The 23093-nt window shown below is 28.6% G+C and overlaps 1 protein-coding gene across 3 annotated transcripts; it reads right to left on the bottom strand.

The window, feature by feature from the left end:
• Window positions 1-493: 493 nt before the first annotated feature.
• LOC111311853 (uncharacterized) lies at window positions 494-15296 on the bottom strand. Of its 3 annotated transcripts, none has more exons than XM_022911622.2 (11): window positions 14654-15282; window positions 13855-14190; window positions 13659-13767; window positions 13478-13571; window positions 12738-12825; window positions 12517-12600; window positions 11794-11890; window positions 11615-11702; window positions 11345-11450; window positions 11162-11254; window positions 494-1269 (listed from the first exon to the last, which is right to left on the bottom strand). In XM_022911622.2, exons 1-11 carry the CDS (start codon window positions 14837-14839, stop codon window positions 958-960), a joined length of 1593 nt encoding a protein of 530 aa, XP_022767357.2. In that variant the 5' UTR covers window positions 14840-15282; the 3' UTR covers window positions 494-957. The 3 variants fall into 3 exon arrangements, with proteins under 3 accessions (XP_022767357.2, XP_022767356.2, XP_089616686.1); XM_022911621.2 differs by having other exon boundaries at window positions 12738-12828; XM_089760560.1 differs by lacking the exon at window positions 494-1269 and adding an exon at window positions 5913-11007 and having other exon boundaries at window positions 12738-12828; window positions 14654-15296.
• Window positions 15297-23093: the final 7797 nt, after the last annotated feature.

A 23093-nucleotide genomic window follows, 5' to 3' on the forward strand; every position in this document is an offset into this window, starting at 1 on the left:
TACGGGCTTTGAATTCATTCAACCTTGTTTATCTCAACATAGTTTATTGGTCAAAAGTTTTTAAATGTTTACTTCAACCTTGAGCAGGTGAGCCTGAACAAGTCTTGGGATACGTAAGAGGGAAACATTAACTTGTAAAATTTTTTTTATCATCGTAACAAAAAGAATTATGCAAGATACATCATATAAGTTTAAACTCTATAAAAATTTTGGGGCTGGTTATTCAGTCTATTTAGTTAATTTCAAATTGAATTATGCAAAATCAAATTAATATATTTTATTTTGAATAATTTTGAACACCGAACTTTATTTCCAAGAGATACTTTTCAATTTTATTTCATAGAATAAACAGTAAAATCTTGTGTTTCTACCAAGTACCAAATCATCAAATAGTTGCCCTAATTTCACGACAAACTTGCCCACGTCCAGTCACCTAGATGCGTGAAGCTATCCGCTTGTCTAACATCAGTTTTTGGATGATCAACAAAAATCATATGGTAATGTTGATGATGCATCACCATTAATTAATAATCACTCGAATACACATCTAAGATATACAAATCTTAAAGGAGCAACTTCTTGTTATTCCTGTCTATGTCATAAATATATATATATATATATTCTAATAATAACCGTTTGTGCTTACAATGGAGGTTTCTTTCTTCCTTCAGACCTCTTCGTGCTGTCAATGGCATTTTCAATGGATTCAGTCGGTTCATCTCATTGCAATTCAATTACGTTCACACGGTCGTACTTTGAGAAAAACAACTGCATAAATAGAGATGAACGTCCACACTAGCAAATTGAAACGCAACTCCAGCTGAAAAAAAGAGAGCTTTGATTTGGCTTAAATCTTTTGAGGATAGTCTGGTCATTGTTTGTAGCTAGAACCGCCAATCTTGCAGGAAAGTAATGGCTTAGATTGGAACTAGTACTTAACACAGTTTCACTGTTGCTTCATTGGCTTTCTGCAACACCCGGTCTCATCCAGATTTTTATGTGCCCCTCTCGACAAACAGTAAGTACAGATTCCTGGGTAAAAGTCAAGCCCGAGAGGGGTTCAGTGTGAACACGATGAGCAACCACTGGTGAAATTTTTGGAACATCTCGAATGTTTGGGGCAGGTTGCAGGGTACCCAATGGGAATACACTGTCCCAGTGGGAAGATTGGCTCCCGGTGCTGTAAGTGGGAGACCCACCAGGAGGGCATCGACGCAATGGCACTACAATTTCATCCATTTCCAGGTCCCACAATAGCAACTGCGTGTCCTATAAAGAAGGCAGTAATGAGACATGAAGTATACAGCAGGTGCTGCAAGGGAGTTTCTTTTTTCTCAAGGAAATACCATAAACAAAATGTTCATCAAGTTTATTCTTAGCTATATTACTTGGGCTCTTCATTTTCTCTTAAGCATCCCTATCCAACACATAACCAACCATGGATTCTAAGATCTACCACTCCAAATATATAAAAATATATATATGAAAAAATGTAGAAAAAATTGAGCATATTTGTGCCCACACACAACCATTGTTGCAATTTGCGAATTCAAGAATCCGACCGTTTAGATGAATTTTAAAATTAAAATAAAAAATCACCACTAATCATTTTTATTATCACTTAAAATTTTATTTTTTTAATAAAATTAATTTAAAATTTATCAAAAAAATAATTTTGATATTTAAAAACAAAATTACATTTAAAAGTATGATAACACGTGAAAAATATTTATAATCTTACAACACTTATTTTAAAAATAATATCAATTAATTATGTGTTATTTTTACGGTGTTAGACAAAAATAATTTTCACTTTATTTTATAATAATTCCCTTCACTTTTTGAAATCAATATTTATTAGGTAAAAAAGAAAATATGATTTAGAAATAAAATAAAAACCTTAAAATTAAAGAATTATCTTAAAACTCTCCATCATCTAGATGAAATTTAAAATAACCCTTTTAACTAAGATTCATTATAATAATCCCTTAAAAGTAATATTTATTGCAAATAATAATTATTAATAACTCTTCGACGTCTAAACAAAGTACTAATAATTATTTCCCTCATAATGTTATTTTAATTATATTTCACAAAATCTCCCTTTTTTTAGGAATATCATTTTGATAAAGACCAAACAATTTATGCAACAAAACTGGAAATAAAGTTATTAATAAATAAACAGTAATAATTGAAAGGAACAAACAAATAAGATTAAATGCATGCAATTATTTAAAAAAAAAAAAAAAGGGTTTCAGAAGGTCTAGGTTTCATAAAAATTTAAGGTTTCGGGTAAATTTAAGATTTTAGATAAGTTTAAAGTTTCAAGAAAGTTGAAGGTTTCAAAAAGGCTTTAGGGGAAAACCAAGAATCGATGGTAAATTAAACTTTTCATAAATCCCCAATATTTAAGTGCACCTTTAAAGCAAGTTTAATTAGCATTATCTTTACTTTTTCACATACAATCACTTATAAACAAGGATCAAACTTTATGCAAGGTGTGATTAACATGCATGCAAATAGTTATGACATTTATTAATGCTAAATATGATACTAAACGATGGATAAGGCTTAAACTAATTCTAATGCAACAAAATGACCAAATAACACAAAGTAAACAAAAGGCATAATCTTTGATCAAGATTCATTTCCACTATCATCATCTCACAAACAAAATATTAATGAGCATCAAATTGCAAGAAAAATTAAAGGAACAAGAAGCTTAAACCAAATCCAAACAAAAAACTAAAATCTGGAGCAGCCTTCAATCAAACTCATTTCAAGCTCAAACTATGAGGTGTTTGGCTATAAAATTTTATGCAGACTTAACTAACTAATATATGAACAAGTAGTAAAAATCCTAGAACAAAATAAAACCGAATGGCACTTGAAATCTAACCAAAACCGTGACCAAACAAAATCTAAAATTTCAAATCTAAAAATAGAACAACTCCAATAACTAAAAAACTCAGCTCTAGCTCAAATTACTAGGAATTTTGCTCTCGAATTTTATGTAGAAGTAGTTAACTCATAGATGAACAAGTTTAAAAATCTTGGAGCAAAATTAAATCGAATTGCACAACAATTATTTAAAGCCGAAGCTAAACTGAATTTGGAAAACAAACAGAATCTGGAGTAGCATCCATTCAATCTAGGTTCTAGCTCTCATCTCATGGAACTACTCTCAAGTTTTATGGAGGTTTAATTAACTGATGTATAATCATGTAATAAAAAGCTTAGATCAAATTAAAAACAGTTAGTGGTCATTAACCAAACAGCAAATATATCAAAACCTAGAAACAGAAAACCAGATTCTGGAGCAGCAGTTGAACAATTTCAATTTAAACTCAAAATACATGGAGTTTAGCTCTAAAATTTGATGGAGACCTAGCTAACTGGTGTAATTACAAGAGTTAAAAAGATTAAAACCAAATAAAACTGAATTGCACAAAAAAATTAAATGAAACCGCAAGCCAGAATCCGAAAATAGAGTTTGCTAATTATAGAGTTGAAAAAACATCAAATTATCAATGAATTTAAACATCAACTTTAAAAATGAAAAGACAATGGAAAACTTGAAATATGGTAGCTCAAAATGCATAAAAGATGCTTAAGCTATGAAAGAGACTACATGCAAGGGGATGAAGTCACATGGAAGAAAAGATGAAAGAATGGATAGAAGATACTAACTTTCAAGCTTTCCAATTTTTTTTGCAATTTTTTCCTTTCCTTGTTCAGGGGGGCCGTGACTTCAAAAGAGGGAAGAAGAGAGCAAATCCTCCATTAGCTCTCATTCTTTCTTCTTAAAGAAATCCTCTCTTCCTAGCCATTAGATCAATGTAGAGATTTGTTTGACATTTTCCGATGACACTTAATGTGAAAGGTTTTGAATATAGGCCATTAGATTAAGGAACTGCAATCTAAAGGTTGAAAATGCTCCCTACATTTTCTCGTCTTTATGCATTTTTTTTTAGACCGTAGATTGAAATCATGCCAAACTTAGTTAGCAAGGCTATGAATGTAGATCCATGGATGATTGTACTACAAAATTTGATGGTTCACATTAATTACAGCACATTCCCTTGGTTGTATTGTATATGAAGCTGTCCCATCATGAATGTAAAATTATGAATTTGCCTTTCTTTGAACAAATTAGGCATTTTCACATTTTTCTTTTGATTTTTTGTTCCAATGCCACTCCTTTGATTTTATTATGTATAAAAATAATAATGCACGTCTCTAAACCTAAATTTGCCCTCGCACCCAAAATCCAACCTCGTTTTAACCAAATTTATGAAAATGCCCTTAAAGCTCGTTTTTGGACTTTTGTGGTGCTTTTGGAGTCGAACTTCAATTTTTTAAGATCCCAATTCATATTTCTATTAATTTTAAGCCTCAATAATCCCAATCAATACAATTTTGAAAGTTGACCTAGACTTGACCAAAAGGTATTTTGGTCCAAGATTAAATTTTTTATCAAATTTAAAGTATTTTTATTGAATTAGCTTTTATCCAAGTTTGACCAAGTTAACTCGACTTTGACCAAGTTGACTCGAGTTTGACCCAATTTTAACCGAATTTGACCAAGGGATATTTTGATCAAAATCCAAGCTTTTTTCAATTCCAAAGGTTTCCCACTTAATTTTTTTCAAAACTCTAATATTTGACAAAGTTTGACCAAACAAACCCATGATTGACCAAACAAACCCATGTTTGACCAAAGTTTGACCCAAAAATTTGACTAAAGTATTTTCAAAGTTTACACATGATTTGACCAACGATCCCAGTTTCAAAAGATTTCAAAATTTTCCACACGGTTTTTTGTCTCAAAAGTATAAGTTTAACTAAGTTGACTTTTGACTTTCCTTTGACTTTCACCATCTTTCTTTATTGTCAAGTCCAAAATCAACTTATTCAAATGACTTGAAATATTCATGAAGTTCAAAGTATTTGGAAAAGACCCGAATCTTGACTTTTAAATATCGAATTTGATTAGAATATTTTTGAATAAAATTAGATATCTACAGTTATCTCTCTTTGCATATGTCTGAGAATCAAGAATAATACAAAGATAAAGACTAACAATTTTGTCCAAGATTAACAACTTAAAATGTTTTTGTTTTTTTTTTTTGTTTTTTGCCCAAAAATGCAAATTGAAAAGCTAATCTCATTAAAGGTTCCACAACTTTTGAAAATAAATTTGAAAAAGCTCATTTCAATAAAGGCTCAACAACTTTAGAAATATTTTCACAATGTTGGGGGTTCTAGATGCCGACTAAACTATATTTACAAGACTCTGTGCTAGCTAGGTTGGGCTTGAAAAATCTATCAACTGACACCAAGGGCTTAAGACTTTTATTCAGTACCATGGACTTAAACCTCCATTTCAGCTAGGTTGCGCATAAACCTTACCTAGTATCAACTTTAGTGGTCTTAAACCTTACCTAGTACCAACTTCATTGGTCTTAAAACTCTCCTAGTGCCATCTTCACCGGACTTAAACTTTTGGGACAATTAGATTCGGCTTAAATCTCTCCTAGTGCCAATTTCACTAGTTTTAAACCTCTCCTAGTGCCAACTTCATTGTGCTTAAACTTTATTGCCAACTAAATTAGGCTTAAACATCTCTTAGTGCCAACTTCACTATGCTTAAACTTTTGTGTCAGCTAGATTAAGCTTAAAATATCATCTTAAATAAACTATCTAAAAAAATCTAACTTTTTCCAAAAATCCTCAATGTCTTATCTTTCTAAGAAAAACTTTTCTTATCTTTCTTGTTTTCTAGACATCATATATCTTTTCTATATTTTCTTCGTAGCTTTTTTTTTTTATGATTTGCTTTTTTGTGAACTCTTTCTTTTCTTCCTTATTTTTGAACAGACTTGTTTTCTTATTTTTGACTTGTCAGACTCTTTTCCTCTTTTTTTTTTTTTTTTGACAGATTCTCTCATTTTTTTAGGACTAAAAAAATTTTATACAACTATTTTCCTCAATGTCTGCAAATTTGGCAAATGCAACTATGATCCACACGTCTATTTCCAAAACAATAGCAAAAATGTAAATGTCTTTATGTAGATACAAATGATGTCAAGACATGTAAAAATCCTTATCAATAATGTACATGAAAATGTCCTTTTCATGATGAAAATACCCTTTACAAAGATGCAAATGCATAAAATTTTTCAACAATGAAGATGTGAACTTTTTTTCCATAGTGCAAATGTCCTACAAAAATGCAAATGCAAAATTCCTTACCAAAAAATTTCCTTTTCAAGATGTGAATCCCCTTACAAAGACGCAAAAGCAAATATTCATGCAAATTCAGATGCCTCCCTTTCTTATGATAAAACCTTTTACATAAATGTAAATGTTCAAAGATGATGCATATGCCTCCTTAAAAGATTCTATCAATGTCGCAAATGCCAATGTCTTTTACAAGTTGCAAATTACGCGAATGTAAATGCTTTTTCCAATGATGCAAATGTTCCACACAAAGATGCAAATGCAAATGTCTTTTTCATGATACCAATGATCCATGTGAATATGCAAATACAAGATCCCTTTACCCGTAAATTTACTTTTCGAGGTACAAATGCAAATATGAAAAAGTAAATGCAAAGATCTTTACCAATAATGGAGACGTACATTTCTTTTTCACGATGCAAATGCTTCTACAAGGATGCAAATATGAATATTTGTCCCAACGATGCATGTCCCTAAGAAAAATTAAGACCATAATTTTTTCCGGGCACATTCCAGTCAAACTTTGGCTTTTAGAAGCAAGACTTGGGTCTTTGTCCAAAAAGTTTTGTACCCTACAAGCACTTTGAGTCTTTTGAACAAGTTGATTTTTGGACTTGACACTAAAGGAAAGTGATCAAAATTAAGGTAAAGTCAAAGTCAACTTGGTCAAACTTCAATTTCAAGGTCAAAATCAAGGAAAAAGTTTTGAACCATGTTGAAACCCAAACCGCAAGTTGATCCACACATCAAAACTTTGAAAATTTTTTGTCAAATTTTCAGTCATCCACAGGTCATACCCGATCAAACCCTAGCCAACTTTGTCAACTTGAGCCAAATCGCATGATTTAGATAGAACTTCATGGACAAACCCTAGAGTTGATCAAAACATGCTTTTTTTACCAAAATACCCATCAATCAAGCTTTAGTCAAAGTTGGTCAAACTTGATCAAACCCCGGCCAATTTTCTTAGCCCAAGCCAAATCGTCAAATTTTTATAAAACTTCATGGAAAACCTTAGATTTGATTAAAAAATGCATTTGAACAAAATACCCATCGGTCAAACTTGGATCAAACTTGATCAAAATGATCTAAAGAGGATCCTAGCTTATTCAACTTGTAGTCAATTAGGCCATATGATCTTTGTTGAAGGCATCTCTAACTATTATGTTAGCATCTTTCATTTAATGTATCATGTGTTTTTCAAAACATTACTATTCCTTAGTGTAGGTTAGGTGATTCATGCCATGTCGGATGAGCAAGATATGTGGAAGATGGGGGGGGGGGGGGGGGGTTTGCCTCCTCGTTCCCTTTACCTATGCCATGATGCTCATGGGCAGCTTATCTCTAATTGGATTCCTTTTCTAACTAGATTTTATTTCAAAGATGTGACCTTAAGAGCTCGCTTACACTAAGTATACAATCAGCGCGAACTTTGCTTTCTAGTCAAACCTTGAAAATCGAGTAAATTGGAAATAATTATTAATTAATTTTATTTCGGCTCTCAAAAATCAAATTTTAGTCTCAAACGAGCCACCAAGTCCAAAAACTCCCTTTAGGAACATACCCGTAAACTTGGTCAAAACGAAGTTAAATTTTTTATATGAACACGAATTTAGGTTTAGAGATCCCACTATCATTTTTTCGAATTAATAAAGTTAAAAGATCGGCATTGGAAAGGAAAAATCAAATGAAAATTGCAAAAAGGCCTAATTCGCTTAAGAGGGGCAAAATCATCATTTCACATTGTAAAATTGAATGGTTCACAAAAAGATGAGAAATGTTGGGAGCATTTTCAATTATTTCATTAAAGTACTTTAATCCAATGGCCTACATCCATAACCTTGCTCATCAAGTTTGGCACATAAAGACAAATCAATCTTCTCCCTCGATAGATGTTAATCTAAAGGCTAAGAAGAAAAGTACATAAAGATGAAAAAATGTAGGGAGCATTTTCAACCTTAGATTAAAGTACCTTAATCCAATGGCCTACATTCAAAACCTTCTTCATAAAGTTTTAGAGAAAAATGCCAAACAAATCTCCCCAATTGATGTACATTGATCTAATAACTAGAAAAGGAGGAAGGTTTCTTTAAAAGAAAGCTTTAGTGCTAATGAATGGATTTTTCTCTCTTGGACATTAGAAAAGTGACAGCACCTTAAAGAGGAAAGGGAGAAAAAAAAATGGTGAAAGCAAGGAAGGTAGCATTTTTATCCCTTTTTCCATCTTTTCTCCCATGCAAAATACATTCCCATACATGTAGTCTCTTCCATATCTTAAGAATCTTTTATGCATTTTGAACTACTGTTTTTCAAGTTTTGCATTGTCTTTTCATTCCTAAATCATCTTACCTTATAATTAAATGTTCATCTTGTCTTTAAAAGCTTTAAAACCTTTGCTTTCCATGCAAAGTTTTTTTATTATTTTGATTTTCCCACACTGTTAAGGTACTGTTCTATTAATTTTCACTTGCCATTTGATGTTTGTTTGCTGTAAGATTTTTGTCACTTGTCCATCTATTAGTTAGCTAGTTTCACAAGAAATTTGAAGTTTAAATTTGTTGATTTGAGCTTGCAATTTGATGGTTTCCCAAATCTGTTCTTAATCAGCAAACTTTGTTTCCAGGTTATGAGTTGTTGCAGTTTTGTTTAATTTTCTTACACAATTTGATTTTATTTGGCTCCAATCTTTTTAGCACTTGTTCTTACATCGGTTAACTAGGTCTCCATCAAATCTTAGAGCTAAACTCCTTGTATTTTGAGCTTAAATTGAAATTGTTCAGCTGTTCTGTTTTCAAGTTTAGATGTATTTACTGTTGGTTAATGATCAATAACATTTTGTTTTTAATTTGGTCCGAGCTTTTTAGTACATGTTCATACATCAGTTAGTTACATCTCCATAAAATTTGAATCTAATTCTACGAGATGAGAGTTTTCTAGATTGAATGGATGCTACTCCAGATCCTATTTGCTGATTTCTAGATTCAATTTAGCTTTGGTTTTAAATGATTTTCAGCTGCAATTTGGTTTAATTTTGCTCCAAGCTTTTTAATACTTGTTCATCTGAGTTAGCTATTTCTACATAAAATTTTGGAGCAAAATTCAATGTATTTTGAGCTAGATCTGAGTTTTTTGAGCAGTTGTTCAGTTTTCCAATTTGAAATTCCAGATTCTGTTAGGTCACATTTTTTGTAAGATTTCAATGTCATTCAGTTTTATTCTAAATTACCATCGATGCTCATTTTTAACCCGTAAACCCTAAACAAAACCCTAAAACTTACCCCTTTATCCGAAACCCTAAGCTTAACCCCTAAATCAAAAACCTAAACTCTTAACCCAAACCCTAAATCCAAAACCCTAAACTCTAAATCCAAACCCTAAGCCTTTAACTCTAAACCCTAATCCAAACCCTTGACCCTAAATTTGAACTCGGGGTTATACCCTAAACCCTAGGTTTGCCCTAAACCCTAGTTAAACCGTAACCCTAAAGTTAACCCTAAGCCTTGAATCCATACCCAAAACCCTGATTCCGATTGCATTCATTTGCATTTTAATTGACATTCACATGTTTTGTTTGTTTCATACTCCATTTACATGCATTTTAATTGGCATTTGCGTTACATAATTTATTGCATTTACATGCATTTTAATTGCCATTTGCATTACACAGTTTATTGTATTTACATGCATTTTAATTCGTATTGACATTGTTTAACTTATTGCATTCACAGGAATTTTATCATTTTATGGCAATCAATGGTTTTAAACACGGGGAAGTTTTTTTTTAGAAATAAAATAAGATATATCCTAAGTAAAAATAATTCTTGAGACCTTAAATATTGGAAAAAATATCATCTTTGATTTTAAGGATTGTTATGGAAATCCCAAAATGGAGAATGTTTGCCATATTCCACCTAAAAATTGGGAAATTTAGATAATGTTCCGAAATCAAAGGTTTTTGTTCTAATCCAAAATAATATAAATCATTTTCTTTACAAATGGAAAAGGGATTTTATGATAATAAATTAAATTTGAGGGATTATTTCTAAATATTAAGATTAAGACCACTTTTATCAAGACCAAAGGATGAAATGCGTTTAAATGGTACTGTTTTTAAAACGGGTGCTGTGGGGTGCTAATCATTCCTCACGTATAACTGCACTTCCAAACCCAACTTCATTTTTCATAGACTAAATATGTCTTTTTAATATATCTTAAACTATTTTTAAGTTTTATTTTAAAAAAAAAATTAGGTGGCCGATCTTACCTAATCAAAAAAGATTGATATGACTCCTTGTTTTGATATTTTTTTTAAATTCATCTGGCAGTCGGGTTCTACAAGCCCGCATGTTGCAACATCCATGTTTGACACTCATCTTTCAGTCTGAGTAACATAGATTCTCAGAGCCTAACTTCAATTCTAATATATTAATTAATGCTTAAAACCTGCAGTTAGTTGTCCCCCTCAACAAGAAAGTGGGAATTACTTATTGATAGTCTACAGAGAGAGAAACCATCTCTAAACCTTTTCTGTCGACATATCAGGGACTTGGGGCTCCACAAGATGCTATTTAAACAAGAACCTAAACCAAGTAACCTACAATGTATGGTAACCGATGCAGACCTATAGTTTCATACAATTAAAATCTAAATATTTCCTACAATCTATACTCGACCCATGTACTATACCACCGCTATTCCATCCTGGAAACAGCCAACTGGGGCATAGGTAGAAAAAGGAGGCAACGACAACCTCTAGAAATGTTCCTTCAGCAACAATGATGCAAATGTCAGGCACCAATAACTTGCAAAAGCTAGACTTTTGTGGAACTTAGTAATTGAATTAACATAAACATGATCAAAAAACATGAGCATGAAACAACATTTAATTATTTTGACAAGACTACGAACATCTATATACCTGACCAACAGAGCCAAACCGGTACATCACAGTCTCCCCTCCGCCATCGGAATTAGGTGAAGACCAATACGAATCAAACACAACTTCACTAACCTGCCAGCACATTTACAAAGAAATAAGTACAGAAACATCATCATCCACAATAAATAAACAGAAGCCTTATCTATAAGATAAGAATCTTACCCATGAGTTATGCCCCTCACCCTGTGCCACAACCTTTCGATCCTCCATACTCCAAACTTGAACCAAGTCATCTTCGCCTCCGGTCAGAATATATTTCCCATCCATACTGTTCAGTGGACATTTTTGTCAGTAACAAGTTTTATTTTCTCCAAAGGTGATAGTTCAGATACCATATAAAAAAAAATGGAAAGTGACATTCAAAACACGGTATACTCTAGATAAACAGCATACACAAGTTTAAATAGTTTGTCTAAAACAAGAATACAGAACCTCCAAGCACAACATAGTAGAGCACCATAATAACTTTTGCCACCAAATACAAGCTGTTCTTTTGAATAGTCAAAAACACGCAGATAACCTGCACTCAGTATGTGGAAAGAGAAAAACTTCAAACAAACTAGAAAAGAAAACAACCATAAAAAGCAAATGATGTCAATTTGATTTGATACCATCTCTTCCGACGGTTGCTAAGTAGGCCCCATCAAAGGAGAAAGCAATGCTATTAATTGAACCTTGACAAACGTGCCATCTTGCAATTGGGTTACTCTGCAAGGAAATAATGTCAAGTCAAAAAAACAAATAAAATGTGGAAAGATAGGAGGAAAATTTTTATGGCTTCCTAAAATGATGTCAAACAACAGGCTAATACCAATTTATCTTGCTAAGGCAGGTCCTATCTTGCCAGATATCAAGATTATCATGGCATTAACTGTAAAAAAATAAAAAAATAAAAATACCTATATAAACCAAAACGCAAGCACAAGACTACATTGCCAGCTAAATGTGTTGAGGAAAGGTTTTGAGCATGCATGATTAATCGGGGTTTCTATTAGAATTCCTAGCAGCTCTTCAAAAAAAATACCATGGGAAAAGTTAAGACTACTTACAGCTGTTTAAGAAATTTAGGTGTCAATTCCCATTTTGACAATGTAAACTATGCAACCTCAGCAACACGTGCATCATCTAATTTAAACAGAATGTTGTTTGGCTAGAACCTAGAAGTACATATAGTGAAAAGCTATGCAGCACCTACTATAACTATACACATGATATAAGCATTAACAGCGTCCAGCTTTAGATAATAGTTCTAAGGTAAAGACTACCAATTTTTGGGAAGCATACACAAACAAGAAAGTCCAAAATAGTTTTCCAAAATAAACACTGACTGGTACCTTACTGTAACGTGCATGAGAAACAGAAAATTGGTTTTGGTCTTTGACAACAGAGAATGAAGAATCACTGGCACCATCCTTGTTCTGGAGGGCACAAGAAGAAAAAAAAAAGAGAGAAAAAAGATAAAAACTTAAAAAACAACTTACTGCATAGAACATCATGAAATTGTAAGTTGTACCCCCAGAAGTGAAAAAGTCTTCTTTAATTATTGGAAACTTGCCTTTTCATACACATACATGTTTCCATCAGTATGAGCAACCACAAAAACACCATCACCTCCAGGAACCCATGCAATACTAGTACAGTGACTGCTGGAAATAACAAGCATTAATCAGATAGGCGACAGAGTCAACCCAATTAAAAACATCAATTCAAGATAAACAGTCACAAAAGTCAGTGCCCCTTTTATCATCCTGAGGGAAAGCCCAAGAGGAAAGAAAATTATAGAAATAGCAGCAGAAGACAAGTCGAATATTGCTAACCTTATATTGGCAGTATTGATACCTTAGAAGTACAGCTCATATATTGAAGGTCAAAGAGAAAACAAATGAAGCAGTCTATAGCAAGGTCCCAAGGCAGATAGAAAATTAAATTTATGGGTTACTGAAACACAATATTGCCCCTATAAAACAACAAAAACAAATTCCTGAAACAAGATATTTTCATAATAATTAAAGCGAGTAAGCTGCATATGCACCATTTGAAAGAAAAACTAAGCTATGTAAAATGTCAGTGAAATTATCCTGCTCCAAACCATTGGATGTTACAATCTATCTTTACAACATCCTAGACCAGTTCAGAGCACAAAAATCTACGAATCAAATGCAGGAAGACCTAAAACAGAACATCTTGAACTTAAAAATTTTTAAAAGAAAACTCAGATGGTAAAGAAAGGTTCAAAAAGTCAAAACTTTGAAAAGTCAGAAAATGTATAAAAGGATTTAGTGACGTCAATCTTGCCTGTTATTGACAGAACCTTCTTTATTGTAATGCTGTGCCCCAACAAGCCTTTTTCCAACATCCTGTAACTGCTGTCTCAGTGACACTGAGTAAACTACAGTAATAACACAGAACCCATAAATTTATAAAGTTTAAACCTTAGAATTAAAATTGGAAATTAGAAAAAGCTAAAAAGGATTACCATCACCAGAATTCAACCCAATAAGCAAATCATGCCCATCCTTGGCATCCTGATCAAACGCATGGCAGACAGGGTTTGAATTGCTGAAATGGATAGACTTTATTGGATCCTACATTGAAAACCAAGATACTTAAAATAGCAACATGTAAAACTCTTCACATTTTTCAAAAACCCTAACAACAAAATTCTAAATTACCTTATCCTGAGAATTCAAATCACTGATAAAAATAGCATCACCAACATTGAAAATTAAATAAGTTCCTTTCCCATCAAAATTTGAATTAGTCATGGAATTACTCGAACTCGAAGCACCTAATGACCCAATCCTACTACTACTACTACTACTACTACTACTACTACTAATACTTTTACTCCCAACATTCCCACCAACAAAGCCAAGTGCACGGCTCCCATTCCCAGCACCTAGCCACCTCGCTGCTGCTGATCTTACCCCACTGCTAGCACTGAAGCTGGACGATGAAGCTGTTGGAGTTGATGGAGCTGGTTTGTCCTTCAGATGCGCTAGGGTAACCTGACAATCAAACTTAATCAAATAAAATCTAGAAAACCAATACTGAAACATAATATAACACAAAAAGATTGAAAATTGAATTTAGAAATATGGGCATTGATTCAAAGTCCTTAAAATTCAATCTTTCAACCAACAATGCTCAAATTGATAATACAAATTAACCTAATAAAGACGTTCATTTACTGCTTCCAACAAATGGGTACTTGTTAAAAATCCTATTTTTACTAATGAATTGAAAACGTTCTCATTATCCAATTATAGAATTTAAGTATCAAAATACCAAAAAGGAATCCCATACTACAAAAATAAAAATAAAAAAAGATCAATTTAAAGTGATATCAAAAGAAGGGTCTTGATTAAAACCCAAAAAACAATAACTCAAAAAATAGTTTTTTTTTTTTCAATAATTTAAGAAAATGGACACTAAAAAAAAAAAAAAAAAAACCTAGAAATATGAAGTTACCTGAGTAACAGTTTTGCCGTGAGCATAGTGAAGAAGGCCAGAAGGGTGAGTCTTTTCATAGTGAAGCTTATATCGACCTTCTGGGGTTTTAAAATAAGTCTTCAAACCCGGCGATTGAGCGTTCGCCGATGAAGATGATGCCGAAATCATACCGTTGGCTGTGTTGATCATGGTGTCTCTTATCATATACCCGATAACATCTGATCATGACACTCAAGGGTTTCTTTTTTTCTTCTTCCTTTTGTTATCAATTTTGAACTTTTCTTATTTCCTAGGACAAAAGCAACAAAACCCCAAAAAGGAAAAAATAAAGTAAAACTTTCTTTTTCTTTTGTGTTCTTCGATGTCTACGGAGATCAAAGAAGGAGAAGGGATCCTCGTTGTGGCTTACGAGAAAGCTTTTCAGTTTTCAATGGTGTGTTTGTAATCTGGGTTTTGACAAAGGTTTGACTTTTTGAGAGAATTTGGAGAAAGTCCACTGAATGGACGATGGAGATGGGGTGGAGGATTGAAGAGAGTGCTTTTTTTCTGGCTTTGAAGTTATAGTAAACTGAGAAAGGGAGAGGAGAGAGTGATTAAGAGAAAATGGGAGAGATTTTCTGTGTTTTTCTTTATTTGTGTGAGTTCGAGATTTGATATATTCAGATTTTGCACCTCTTAGCGTGCTCTTTACTGTTTGTGCTCCAAAGTTTTTTTTTTTTTTTTTAAATGATTTTTATAAAGTTAAAATACTAAAAAAAAAATTCGTATATTTTACCATTTTATTTATTTAAATAAATTTTTATATTTTTATGTAAATAAATTTCTGTTTTTTTATTTATATCTAAATAAATTTTTATTTAAAAAATATTAATTTATATTAAAAATTATTTAAATATAAATTAAATATTTAAATTTTATTTGAATACTAATTAAAATTAAAATTTTTATTTTAATATAAAATAAAAATTAATAATCTAATTAAATGTAATAAAAATATAAAAATTTATCTAAAAATAGGATAAAATTAAGAAATTTTTTATTTTTTTTATTTTTTTATAAATATTTTTTAAAAAATATATGCAAAGCTAATGGAAATTCCGTGGCTTTCATTGTGGGTTTGAGTTTGAGGGCTTGAAGATTGAAATGGGCCTTTGGATGAAAATTGGGGAGTATTTAAATAACCATAACTGGGCAAATATACAAGCAATGGTGAAAATTTTTCCATGTGATAAATCAAGAAAGAAAATGAAGGTTGTCGTTGAGGAGATGCACTATAATCAGTTAAAAGGAAAGAAATATTAATTCTTTAGGCAAATTAAATAATTAATTAAAATTTATATTTAATTATATAATTATTTTTAAAAATTAACATTTAATAATTTTAAATTTTAAATTTTAAGATATATAAGTCATGTTTGATATATAAAATTATGATAAGATAAGATAAAATGATATTATAAATATAATTAAATTAAATAATATCATCTTATTTTATATTTGATGTGTGTAAAAATTAAGATATAATAATTTATTTATTAATCAAAATTATCTTTCCTTAAAATTTTTATAATTTAAATTATTGATATAATTTTTAAAAATATAATATAATATATAAATTTAATTTTATGAATTAAAAATAATTTTTTTCACTTTAAAAAAATTGAATCATCATATATCAAAATAGTGATAATTTTTTTTTCTTATAATTCTATCTCTTTCAATTAAATATAAATCAAATATAATATAAAATAATTATTATACTGTTATATATCATCTTATACATCAAATATAATCGTAACTTTTCTTCTATAGTCATATTAAGATTTTTTTTTTTATAAAAAATTAAATAGACACATTGTATTTTCTTGTTTCCATTTGGGTAAAAGAACAAGCTTATTCATTTGATTATTGGGCTAAGAAAAGCAAGTAAAAGGCCCAGTTAGAATTCCTCATTTGGACTCTTGAGCCTAGAAATAAAATGTAACCCTTAGATCGATTGAGCCCATAAAGGGCTAGTTCTTTTCTGAAGCTAGAGCCCATATCATTCCAATTCATGGTTTCATGAGTCCAGTCCAGTTGAATTTTCAATAATTCATCAATTTTGGTCAGGAAACTAATTACTACTAGAAAATATCTGGTGTTGCCGTAGATATTTCTTTATTTTTTTCATTTTTTATTCATAAATTTTTTTATAAAATTTATATAATAAAAAAATAGATAAAAGATAAACGAAAATAATACTTGAATACCTGAATTATTTTTTATAAAATTTATTCAATAAAAATATTAAAAGCAAAAAAGGTCAAAAAAATGTGAAGAAGGAGAAAATAAAAAAAAACAAAATGAGAATGAAAAAAAATAAGGCCTCCTTTTTTTCATAAAATTTATCCAATAAAAAATAAATACCAAAAACAAAAATGATCTAAAAAAGTGGTGAAGGAAAAAACAAAGAAAAATGCATGAAAATGAGAAAAAAAATTAAAAACTCATAGAATGTGCCACATTGACACTTCATACTGAATTTAAAATATTAATTTATTAAATTAAAATAAAAAATAATTTTATTAATATAATACATGCATATGTATAAAATTAAGTAAATAATAAAATATATATCTCAAAATAATTAAGATAAAACAACCTAAATACGTTTTCAAACCAAGTTTGTTTCTCATTAAAAAATTCAAGTTGTCTCAAACCAATCTCGATTTACAAAATTATCCTTTATCAAATCGAAATAGATAGAAACTAATTGAATATATATTATTTTTTAATTAAAAAATACATTAAAAAAAGGTACAAAGAGCCAAATTGGGTGCCATATTGACACCTCTATTGATTTTTGCACAAAATTGCTTTAATAAAACATATTAAAAAATAAAAAATAGAGAAAAAGAAAAAGAAAGAAAAAAGAAAACTCATTCTGTATATTATTTGAACATCTCAATTAAATAGAGATCTATTGAGTATAAATTGTTTTGCCATTTGTTTCATTCAACTCATTTGTTACAAATTTTATTTAATTAAAAACAAAAAAAAAATGAAAGGAAAAAAAAAACAAATTAGAGTATCACGTGGACATTTATATAAGTTTTTTTCACAAAATTTATTTAAATTTAAAAAAGAAAAATTAAAAAGAAAAAAATATATAAAGTAAAACGTTGATATTTTAAATAAAGGTCAAACAAAAATAAAAATAAGTTAAATTTAAATAATGGATTACATCTTTATAGACATTTATTTTGTAGAGATAACTAAGGATCATATTTGAATAATCAAATATAGTTAGGTCTAATTTTATTTTGAATCATAGATTTAAGATTTGTTAAACATTTTTAATTTGAAATTTTGGTTTAGGTTTATGTCCGTTAGTTTTCATTAAGCCTATTTTTTGGGCTTATTTTTGGGATTATTTATAGATTAAATGTTGATTTGATTCATATTTATAGGCCAAATAGGTTTGAATGCCTGAAATAAAAATAAAGCCCACGATAAGTGTTTGCCATCTCTCTCAAATGTTGAAAAAGGAAATAGTTGCAAATACAAAAATTCAAGTAATGATAAAAGAAAATTCTTAAAGTTCATTATCCTAAATTTAGCAACTTTAACACATTTATCTTATATTCAAAATTTTTCAGTTTTCATTGCTACACCTGTATAAGAAGACTTTAAAATTTTCAATTATCAAAATTAAGCAAGGGATTTCAAGAACTCTCTAAAAAATATATAAAATCGAAGGTCAATTTATCAAAGAGAGGGAAAACATAATTTTTATTTTTTTTTCTTTTTCCTCAATCCACAACCTCTTGCAACCACTAAAAATAATAAGCTTAGCCTATCAACCTCATCACCATTAATAATGCTATTACATAACCAATATTACTCTTTCATCACATTTACTATTGTTCCCTTTATCAACACAAAATCATATCAGAATCATTCCACCCATACCCTAAGTACACTTTGTCAATACCTTTGTGACCTAAACTCAAACAACCATTATCTCAACACATAGCCGAATCACCCATATCCCATCAACAAAATGAAGAAAAATATATTTGTAAAAAAAAAAACTACTCTAGCCTGCCATAAACCCAAAAAAAAAAAAAAAACCTACAAAAAATAAAGAGATCCAAACACCCACAAACAAAAAAACATATCCCTCGAGGTGAAAAAAGTAGCATAAAAAGAAACGATGACAAATAAACAATCACAAAAAAATAGGAAAAATGTTTCATTTTATGAGAGTTTGAGATGATTTTAGATTTCGATTTTAAAAAGATGGGGAAATAAGATAGGTATTGTAAAAGATAAGCTCAATCAGCATAATGAAAGAAGGATTTCAAGAGGTAGAAACCATGATTTTTTTTGTTTTAGATCTAGGCCATTGGAAGGAGTTTTAGCAAAAACTAAGGCTAAAAATAAGAAAATGAAGGAAAAAAGAGTCAGAAGAAGCTTTTTAAGATAATTTCAATGCTGACGAACGATGAACGATGATAGAGACGCGATGATGGACGGTAGCAGACCGTCAAAATCTAAAAAAAAAAAGGGGTGGCTAGTTCTTTAAAGGTTTGGGAGAGTTTTTTTTTTTTTTTTTAGAGAAATGGTTAAAATGAAGTAAAAAAAATTTTAACATTTTATGGTTGAAAAAAAAAAGCCAAAATGGTCATGTTAGAGAGAGGATCCACGTACCAACTTGACCTATTGACCTACCAACCAACCCAAAAACCCACATCAGCTTAAAACCAAGATTAGTTTGAATCGAACCATTGGCAAACCGCTTCAAACTATGAAAAATCACTTAAAACCATAAAGAACATCTCTAAACCACTTAAACCGTTTCCTAGACTATTGATCGTATTGACCAATCATTTAGGGTAAATTTTTTATTTTTTTTCGATTATTTTATTTTTGCTAAGTTATATAATTTCTTATTCATGTATATTTAAAATTTCAAATCCCTAAAATAAATATTTAATATTTTCTAGAATAAAATAGTTAGTAAAAATAAAAATTTAGATTCCAAAAAGGTAAAATTTAATTTATTCATGCTAAATGATAAAAAAAATTTATAATAAACAAAAAGAAGAAAAAGAATAATTTTTTCTGACAAAAGGATTCTAAAGAAGTTTGAGTAATGATTTTTAAAAAATCTCCAAGTGAGAAAATATTTCTAAAACTTTGCTAAAGTATTAGGGTGTCTAGAAAAAACTTTTAATACAAAAATTTTCATTTTCCCTTTTTTTTCAAAAGTCATTAAATGATGAAAATAAAAATAGTGAAAAATAATAAACAATGAACAAAAAGAAATTAAACAAGATAATATATAATAAATAAATAAATAAAAAGAAAAAATAAGCAAGATTATTAAGACATGTGAAATTGTATGCATATCATGTTTTATTATTTGCATTTCATACATGTACATTAATCTTGAAAATAACGTGAATTTCCAATTATGAGATTTTAAGCAAATCTGACTTGTGATTTTTAAAAAATCCTTAAGTGAGAAGAATGTTTTAAAATACTATCGAAGTATTAGGGTAATTTAAATAATTTGCAATACCAAATTCTCGTTTACTTTTTTTTTCTAAAAATAAAAAATAAAATTGTACATAAAAAATATAAAATATCATAAATTAATTCATGAGGATCATGTTTATATATATATATATATATATATTAATCTTGAAAATAAATGTGAATCTTAGAAAATGAGACTATAAAAAAGTTTGAATAGAAATTTTTAAAAATCTCTAAGTGAAAAGATTTTTATAAAACACCACAAAAATATTTGAGTATTTAGAATAAATTTTAATAAAAATTTCTCATTTACCTTTTATTTGATAAAAAATAAGAAATAAATTTTTATAAAAAAATATTATTTGAATTAAATTATGAGTATCACATTTTATTATTCATCCTGTAAGTATTGATTATGAGAATAAATATAAACCATCAAATATGAGATTTTAAGAAAATTCAAAATAGTGATTTTTAAAAAATTCGAATTTCTAAAAAATTCTTATGTGAAAAAATTCCTTTTAATATTGTTAAAGTATTGAAATATTTTTAAAAATTTTTCAATACACATGGTTCTTATTTTTTTCAAGCAAAAATTAAAAAAAAAAGATTTTTTTTTTTTGTAATAAGACAAATCAAGGGAGTTATTTTTTAAATATCAAATTTAAGATCGTTTTAATCAAAACTGAAATGATATTACATGATTAATTAATATCATTTTTAAAACAGACATTGTAGAAGTACTAATATTTTTTCACTTATAATCGTACTCCCAAACTTAATTTTTATTTTCGTAAACCCAAAAATAATCTTTTTAAATAATATTAATTAATTTTAAGATTTTATTAAAAAGATAAATTTTTTATATGGTAAATCACACTTAGCTAAAAAATATTGGTGACGATTCTTATTTTAATTTTTCTTTAAAATTCATCTAACAGTCCCGAAACTATTATGACAATCCTAATTACGGATAAATATAATTTAGTAAATAAATATATCAAATTATATCTTTGTTAACATAATATATATAAACATAAAATTAAATAATAAATTAAAAATATAATATTATATATATAGTTAAGGTAAAATGAAAATCATAAATCCGCTTTCAATTTTATCTTAAAATTTGATAAAAACTCTCAATTCAATCTCAAATAAAAAACATACATATCGAATCTAAATGAATCAAAACCCATTAGATATGTGTTATTTTATTATCCATACCTCCATTGATTTTTTTAAAAATTATTTATTGATTTTTTTAAAAATTATTTATTGATTTTTTTATTGTAAATTATTTAATTAAAAATTAAAAATTGATAAAAATATATAAAATATAAAAGGCAAAAAAGTGAAATAGAGTGTCACGTATACATATTTGTATTTTTTTAATAAAATTATCTAATTAAAAAACAAAAAAATAAATGAAGAAAAGATAGCAAAAAGAAAAAAGAAAAGATGAAAAAGCAAAAAAAAAAGATAAAAGTCGAGTTATCATTTATCATTGGACACTAGCAATGATGAGTTTTGCCTAATCTCTTTTTTTTTTTAATTATCAAATTAAAAAATAAAAAAGGTAAAAAAAAAACAAATAACTTTTTAATTAATAAATATCAAATGAACTCCACATTAAAAAGTTAAAATACTTTAAAAATTATAAATATTGAAAAAAATAAATAAAAAAATGATAAAAAAAAGAGAAAAAAAAAGAAACAAAATAATTGACATGTGGCATACCATTCGTATTAAGTTGGCAAGGCAAAAAGAATTTAAAATCTAAAAAAATGTATTAAATATATCAAAATATAAAATAATAGAAAAAAGCAAACGCATGGTATATTTTTAGTATCAAATGGATTCCATTAAAAAATAATTTCAAAATCTTTAAAAAAAATAAAGGTAAAAAGAAAAAAAAAGAGTTTGGTATATACAAAGGGGGTTCACCTTTAAAAAATACAAAAAAAGGAAAAAAAAAGAAAAAAAAAAAAGAAAACAAATTGAATGGCATATGGATAGCTTGATTAGCCTCTTTTTTCATAAAATTTATCCAATACAAAAGACCAAAAAATTGAAAAAAATGAAAAATGGGGAATTAGGAAAAAATGATAAAAAAAGAAGAAGAAATGAGCTTAAAGCAAATGCCATAATTATCACTTTATATCAAGTTTAAAATATTAATTTCATAAATTAAATATAAAAAAACTAATATAATACATATATGTATAAAATTAAAGAAATAAAAAATATATATTTATATATGTATCTCGAAATGGGTCAAAATAAAACATTTTAAATACATTTTCTACCTAAACTCGTTTGTCTGTAAATAACTCAACTTGTTTAAAATCAATTATGATTTTAAAAATAATTTTTTATCAAATTGAAATAAATAGAAACTTGTTAGGTATTAATTATTTTTGTATCTCTATCGATTAATATTTTTCGTTATAAAACTTATCTAATTAAAAAATATATTAAAAAAAAAAAGTCAAATAGGGTGCCACGTCAAACCTTCATTAATTTTTTTCACAAAACTACTTTAATAAAAAATGGAAAAAAAAAAAAAAAGCTCATTTAGATACCATATGGAATTGTGGATATCTCAATTCAATAGGAATCAATTGGATATGAACTTTTTTGTTTTTCCTATTCATTGACTCGTTTTGTTGTAAAATTTATTTAATTAAAAAGCAAGCAAAATGAAAGGATAAAAAGCAAGTTGGGGTGTTAAGTAGAAATCTAAATAAGTTTTTTTTTCTCACAAAATTTATTTAAATTATAAACAAAAAAGGTTAAAAAAACAAAAAAAAAAGTAAAGTAACACATCGATTACATTAAATGAGAGTCAAACAAAAGTTAAAATAAGTTAAATTTATATAATAAACAGATTGATTGATGGGTTACATAATAATTATGGATAAATATAATTTTT

Source organism: Durio zibethinus, chromosome 1, assembly GCF_047325235.1.
Source record: "Durio zibethinus cultivar Kanyao isolate XHJ-2024 chromosome 1, ASM4732523v1, whole genome shotgun sequence".
Classification (NCBI taxonomy): Eukaryota; Viridiplantae; Streptophyta; class Magnoliopsida; order Malvales; family Malvaceae; genus Durio; species Durio zibethinus.